Source organism: Geospiza fortis, unplaced genomic scaffold (assembly GCF_000277835.1).
Source record: "Geospiza fortis unplaced genomic scaffold, GeoFor_1.0 scaffold102, whole genome shotgun sequence".
NCBI classification, from domain to species: Eukaryota; Metazoa; Chordata; class Aves; order Passeriformes; family Thraupidae; genus Geospiza; species Geospiza fortis.
This window is the reverse complement of record NW_005054373.1, coordinates 3,279,372-3,286,982: the sequence shown is the minus strand read 5'-3', so window position 1 is coordinate 3,286,982 and position 7,611 is coordinate 3,279,372. Positions and strand designations below refer to the sequence as shown.

General features: G+C 52.5%; 1 protein-coding gene across 1 annotated transcript in view; it reads right to left on the bottom strand.

Moving 5' to 3' along the window:
• The window catches only part of ZFHX3 (zinc finger homeobox 3), a 123,685-nt gene that overhangs the window by 83,781 nt on the left and 32,293 nt on the right, over positions 1–7,611 (bottom strand). Inside the window, 1 exon segment of the mRNA XM_031060144.1 lies at positions 3–100. Coding sequence (XP_030916004.1) covers positions 3–54 — 52 coding nt within the window. The 5' untranslated portion in view covers positions 55–100.

The window sequence follows — 7,611 nt, the reverse complement described above, 5'->3', positions numbered from 1 at the left end:
AATGCCGCACCCATTGTCCTTCCCGGGGATGACGGGCGAGTCACAGCCTTCCATGGCAGGGCCGGCACGGAGCGCTCATTGCACCCGCTACGGCTCCGACCTGCAGATGGGACAGAGGAGAGAGGCAGGTGAGTCTGGGCGCTCCCAAAGGACCCCACCACCACCACCAGGGCTGCTGACCCCGCTGCTCAGCACCAAAGTGGGGGCTCCAGGGACAGGCAGCCCAGCCTTGGGCAAGGCACTGCTGGGAATGAGCAATGGAAACACCTTGGCAGCAGCAATGCAAGAGGAAAACTGAAGGAAAGTGGCAAAAAACCTGCTTAACACCTCTCCTAAAGGGAGCCAGCAGGAAGATTGTAGGACCTGCACTGTGACTCCCAAGGCCTTGCGTCTTCAGAAAACAAAACACCATGGGAAAGCTTGTGACAGGAACAAGACATGACAACAGAACAGTTCTGTGGCTTTAGAGCTCTGGTATTCTCTGGCTCCCCCTAAGACAGATGCTGTTTTTCTGGGTGTCACCCTTCTGCTAATGCCTTGGGAAATGCAGACCCGTTGCTAGTACACATGCATCTCAATGGTGCTAGAGCCAGAGCAACTCACAGTGATTTTGGAGTAACAGAGCTCAGTGAGCACAGGACACGTAACTGCTCTGGTCGGGACAGAGCTTAAACAGAGACATGTCAGGAGAGAAACCAAACAGGAAATTCCAGACCTGACAAGGGAGCATCCTGAGGATTGGAGAGCGGTCAGCCCACCATGCTCCAGGAGCCTCCCAGAGGTCCTGCAGGGCACAGCCTCTGGGCACGAATTGCTTCCTCTCACCCCTGCAGACAAACAGCGGGTGCAGCTCCTGGAGGAGGAGGACACCCTTCCCACTACCTCCATCCCACCAAAATCAGCGTGCCTGGAGGATTCCCACCAGCTGCCAGGCAGTCTGTGGGCCTGGGCTACTGACCATGGCCAACACCCAGGGACCCCTGTCATCGTGACCCTTTCTGCTGCACCTGGTCAACGACTCCAATACTGCAATCCTAAGGGAGCCCTCTTCAGCTCATACAGAAAGTGTGAAGAACTGGAAACCTGCCAGAGGTTTGACCACCTGCAAAGCCAGTGATGTGCCACAGCAGCCCTGTCAGAACTACCTGAATTAGTTCAAGCAAAAGAAAACAGAGTGACAATCAGCATTTTTTTTCTGGTTTCACTATCTCCCAGTTTATTTTCCTTTACTAAACAAAGTCATCCACACTTCCCCTGATTTCTCTAATGTGTGAGTACTTTCTCTTTACATTTGACTTCCAGTGAAGCTCGAAGAAAAAGCATTTACAACTACCACTGAAGGCAAAGTCAGACTCTCAAAGCCCATGTACAAGGATGCCTGCAGAAGGACACGCAGATGCATTGGGTGGAGATCACAATGTGATCACGTACAACATTAGCCCACAGCACCTCCAGTCTCACCTTCCCTGGATTCTCTGCCATACACAGCTGCCTCTAGAGTTGTACTGGGAGTAATCAGGGATTTGCTCTGCAGCAACAGTAATCTGGTGCGCTGAGCGGAACAAGAAGGAAAAGCAGTATCCTGCTGCCAGAAGGCTCTGGGTTTAGTCAGCCAGTTTGTTTCCCTAGCCTAAAATATGCTCCAGCCATGTAACAGCTCCTATTGCACCACTCCCTCCCTGGATCACTGATCCCAGACCCTTCTGTGTTGAGGCTGCACATTCACCTTCCCACAACACGCTTACTCTCTCCCTTTTCACTGCTACTTCTGCACTGGCAACTGCAATCCAAATTAAACCAAAACAGATTTATTCAGGGGAAACGAGGAAAAAGAAACTCTATAAGCCTTGTACTCTTGCCAAGTGAAGTTTTAGGAATATCTATGCGAACTTCCAAGGCACAACATGGAGTGAGCACACCCTCTCAGTTCTTTCAGACCTGGATCATTGTGGGGGCCAGCAGAGCCTGCTGCTGGGACACACAGCCAGGTGAGGCACAGCCAGGTGAGGCACAGCCAGGGCCACAGCGGTTCTGCCACCAAGAGCTCCTGACTGGCAGGAGGTGCCTGACTGACAGGCGGGCCAGAAGGGTTAGCAGGGCTGGAGGGGCGGGAGGGTTAACAGCCTGATTGGAAAATCAATGTAATAAATGCTTGGTAAGTTACAGGAACATGCGGGAAGAGGAGGCTGCGATTGATAAAGGACTGCAGCTTTGATGCTGCACTGGGGACTTGTTTATCGACAGGAAAGCCAATCTCTCTGCCGGCCCGGCCCGGCCAGGCAGACCCGCACGCTCCAATTAATTGGTGGGCTTTTCTGCCTTGGCTTGCTTTAACAGCTCTCCCCCACTCACTCCAAGTTAACCAGCTCAAGATGTGCTATGCCAAAGGAATCTTCTCTCCCTTTCCTCAACACAGAGGAGCCCTTACAGGGCATGTGGAAAAACCCAGAGCCAAAATGGCCAGCCCAAGCCCCAGAGACAGGCTGAGCCCTGCACAAGCCCAAGTTCTTCTGATGGTTCAGTCACCATCAGAGCTGTTCCTAAAGCATTATTTGTTTCTATTAATGCAGAAGCTGCAGGAGTCATCTGTTCAGACTGAAAGCAGCAATTTCCTTACTATAGCAAACCAGGTTCTAAGCAGGAGCACAATGCAGTTATTAGTCCACTACTGGGCCCCGTGTCTTCCACCACCCCGAAATGCCCCTAGGCCACCTGTGTGGGGACAGACACAGCGTGAGAGCTCAGATGGACCGACAGTGGTGTGCTCCACACCTCCCATTCGCTCCCCCTGTTGCCCTCTCTGCTCTGTTTATCAGCCAGTCAATAAGAAAAGGTAGTTCTTACTTAAGGAGGCAGAAGTCAACTCGTCAGGTCGATCAGCACTCTGTCTGTAAACATGGTTTCCCGTAAAATCAATGAACTCCAGTTACAGGGAGAACAGCCTGAGTGCCAGAGACTCTGTGCTCTCACACTGCCCCAGTGGCAAAGAAGGGCTCTCCTGCTCCCTTCTGCAGCCTCACATCCCACCACTGCCATGCCCACCCTGTCCCTGGCCCACGGCCGCTGCCCGTTCCTCACAGCACCATCTCACAGTCCCTTGGAGCCAACGTGGCACTATGTGGCCCAGAGCAGAGCTTGCATGGCAGATGCAGGTGACAGCACAACACTGCGTGCCCCACGTGTCTGCCACGTTCCTACTCACCAGGCCTGGCAGCTGGCAGCCATGCCGCACAGAACACGCGTGGAGTGTCACCCTGTGTCTCCCTGCCGCCTCCTCCCAGCCCCATCCTCAAAGGGACAGACACCCCGTTTCCAGCAATGCTTCCACCAAGGAGTGGCTGGTCCTAAAGCAACACCCTGCAGCTCTCGGGCACCCCCAGCTCGCGGCACCAGGCTGCTTCCTCCCCTGGGGACACTGGCAAGCAGTGCGGGCAGCAGGGAGGGAGCGGGAGGGAGGAGGGGGCTCCTGCTGCTGCCCAGGCTTCCCGAGAATTAAATATGAACAGCCGTGCTGTGTAATTTTAAATTGTTAATTAGCACAGGGTTAATTAGGCGGCCCTTTCACAAGAGGCTGTTTGGCAGTAAACCAAGACTAGAAGCAATGAGGAAGGAGGAAAACAAAAGGAGAAAGCGACAGTGAGAAACTGTTCCCTCAGCTAATGACCCACATGGCACCATGGAAAAGAGGGCGCTGAGGACAGGGAGAAGGTACAGGCAGATGCGTTACAGCCACAGCCATGACCTGGCTGGCATCCCGCAGGCTGCCCTGCCCCTGCCCAGCTGCATGGCACAGGGAAGCGCTCACACCCTCAGTCAGCTCCAGGGCACCAGTGGCTCAGGAAAGCCAGAAAGGACAGAGGTGGGGGAGGACAAGGACAGCACAGGACTAAGGGTGCACTCAGCCTGGCCTTCTGCAGCATCCTCACAAGGACAACGCCTGGCGTTGGTGATGGCGTCCAGGCTGGCCAAGAAGCTCCTGTCTCAGCAATGGCACTTGATCCTTGTTCCAGCCTGAAAACTAGGGATGGACATAGCACAGGTGAGCAGCCAACTCAACTTCATGGTCATAGAAACACAGAATAGCTTGGGCAGGGACCTTGGAGGTCCCTGGGAATAGGAATGCTCAAACTCCCAAGAGCAGGAGCCCAGGCAGGGGTGTGAGGCAGCCCCCGTGACCCTCTCCAGTGCCGACACAACGAATCTGCAGCAGCAAAGCTTTCTGTGCTGCCTCCTGGCACCTGGCGTGCTGCACAGCACTCGGGTAACACTTAGGAAATTGCAAATGGAAAGACATGATAAAAATAATTGCCTAGGATCAAGAATTCAAAAATTAAGGAAGAACAGAATGTATGTTGCCAAAGCAACTTTAATTTTGTTCCTTTATGCATATGAATTATGATACTGCCTGCAATTAGGTGAGCACATGCTGCCTTGCTTGGCAAGCAGGACGGTCACAGAAGAGGGCAAAACGAGGTGGAAGGAGCATGTTGTCACTTTATGTGATTTCTACAGCAGCTGCTATCACACAAATATGTGAAGAGTTACTTCCTAGAATAGAAAGATCTTTTCAAATTTCCTCAGCAATGCTGGCTGGAGATTCGAGTGGCAATACCAAGAGTTTCAATTCCCAGTTCCGTAAAATGCTTCTACCTTTTAAGTTAAACAGAAGACAGGAATCCCAGCTCTCTCACATTCATTAAGGTGCCAGAAAGCAGCAAGATACCTGCCAGCCTAAGGGAAGTGCTGAAAACTCTGCAACAAGGCTTGAGGTATTAGGATAAAATGGTACTTATGTGCCAAAACCTGAGCATAACAGGGAACATGGATGCACAGTGTGAAGAATGATTTCTAGCTGGGGTTTTCCCACCAGCATTTTACAACATAGTGCCTTGGGATTTCTCTTATGCAATTCCTAACAAAAAAAAACCAACCTGAAAATACTGATATTTATTTGCCAAGTTCAACATTTTAATGAAGCAATTACAAACTAATTTTTCCTTTTCACATAGCAAGTCATATTTTGCACCTCCCCAAGTGAGACCAAGCTGTGTTTTAGCACACACCCTGATCACAGTGGAGCTGTTTCACTGGCAAACATGGTCTGATGAGCAAGATACCAGTCTTGCCAAATCCTGAACACCTTACATCTCTCTTCCTCTTTCGCAGTGAGGCTTTACCAACCAAAAGCCCAAGCTCAGTTCTGACTTCCTCCAGCGTTCTGTTCTGTACCAGACACTTTCCACCTGGACACAAGGCCACATCCAGCACCTCTGCAGTGGGAGCAGAATGAACAAGCAAACATCCAAACAACATTGACCCACAAGTTCCAAAGAGTTGGGGCTGCAAGTCCTCACAAACTGGTTGGTTATCCCAACAAAGCCAAGAATTTATAGAATTGAAGAATCATTTGGGTTGGAAAAGACTCTTAGGATCATCGTCTAACCATTAACGCAGCACTGCAAGGGCCACCACTAACCCATGTCCCCAAATACCACACTACAGGCCTTTTAAATCCCTCCCTGGGATGGTGACTATACTACTGCCCTAGCAGCTTGTGCTAGTGCCTGAGCACCTTCTCAGTGAAAAGATTCTGCCTCTGTGGCAGTCCCTATGAACACTGTGAGCCTTCCCCTCGGAGGCATTCCAGCCCATGGATCCTGAAGGTCCCAGGTCCCAGAAGGGGATGATGAGAGAAGATCCATGGGGCACCTCAAAGGAGAGGACAGTGCTGCCCCAGCAGGGAGCCAGCCGTGTGGAGGGGGTGCTCTGGGCAGCGCTCCAGCTGAGACTGCCAGGGGTGCAGCACTGCGCACGGCCAGGGCACGGGGCGACACCGCCAGGTGACACGGGCGAGGTGACACAGCACGGGGCGACACCGCCAGGTGACACGGGCTCCATCCACAGCACAACGTGACACGGGCTCCATCCATAGTGTGGGATGACACCATGAGGTGACACAGGTTCATCCGTGGCACAAGGTGACATGGGCTCCATCCACGGCACAAGGTGACACGGGCTCCATCCACGGACTCCATCCACAGCACAGCTGGCCCCTCAGATCCTCCCGGCATCATTAGCATAAACAGCTTTTCAATCAGCAGGCAGCAAGGGAAACGCTGAACAAAACAGGGCTGAAAGCTGCAGGGCTCAAGCACTTGGCATGAAACTGAGAGAAAGGGGCTCCTTGAAAAGGTGAACCTTCCACATTATCCACGTTTTCCCTCTGCCCTTCACACCAGCTAAAACTGAGCCGATGGGAGTAACACGAGTCAGGCAGCTTTTCAGAAGGCATTTTGTTATGAACTATTATTCCAAGTTTACTGATCCCTTTGAGCCAGCTACTGCACTACACACTGAAATACTTATCTAATCTTCAGCCCACTGCCATTGAGAGTGGAGTGATCCCATGCAGGGCCAGAAGGCTTTCTGAGAGCAGCTGGGGACAAGAGCACTTATTCCTTCAGGAGATTCTTAGCACTAAGAATATTTTGCAGCAGAGGTAAACTGGCTTCAGTCACGTTTCTCTCTACACAGCAAACTGAAGCACTTGCTTAGCTCATACGTGACAAGGCATTCACACGCTCCCAGGGCACGGAGCTTGTTCTCAGGTTCTGCAGGATCCTCTCGAGTAGGACACCACAGAAGTTCCAGGTTTTGTTTCAAAACGTCACACACCTCATGGTTCTGCCGTTGTGCAACTCACCCCTTTGCTCCAAACCCCCAATCTTTCTTGTTAAATGGTGTTCTCAGCCTAGCTGCTGCATAAATAACTATATTTGCATCTGGTTTGCATTTTCAGTGCACTGTTGTTGATCCAACTCCAAACTAATCAAAGAGCTGCTGAGGACAAATTGCTTTGCTCTGTCACACAGACCCCACAGTCCCTCAGGTTGTCCCAAGCCCCAGTGCCTCACGAAGTGAGCCATGGTCATCCCCCATATCGCCATGCTGCAGCTCGTCCTGTGTCCCCAGTGCCTGTACAGTGGCTCGTACCAGTTCCAGCTACCACAGCTCTGTCTGGGCCCTGTGTCCCTCCACGGAGGGAGGGAACACACACAAGACCTTGCACTGGGCGACCCCTACCCGCACCGAGCCCCCGGTGATGCCTGTGAAGACAGCAGCCCTGAAATGCTCTGAGTTTGCAGCCCTGCCACGTGGCTTTGGGATCCGACGCAGCCCAAGAGCTGCTGCTCCTCTGCCAGGCTGTGCTCACAGCCACAGGAACTCAGCAGCAAACCCTGCCAGGGCTCCTTCCTCCGGCGGGCTTACCCAAACAACATGTGCGCCCCAGACTGGTGTCAAGGGCCAAGCCAAGGCTAAGAGTCAGACTCATAAGTCATGCAGATCTCCTCTGCCAGGGCTCGGATCCAGTCCTTGTTAGGAAGCAGACTCACTGCAACACTCTGGGCTCAGTTGCTCTTTCCCACCCTTTGGGAAAGCCGATGCTTTGGATCGGGAGAGCAGGCTTAGAGGCATGAGGTCATTCTGTAACCATTCCACTGGCTGCTCAGACAAACACCACGGCTGATACGTCAGCTCTGGACTACACACTGGGCTTGCACAGTCCCATCACAAAGGTCACCGGGATGTCTGCTCACACCAGCCATTCGT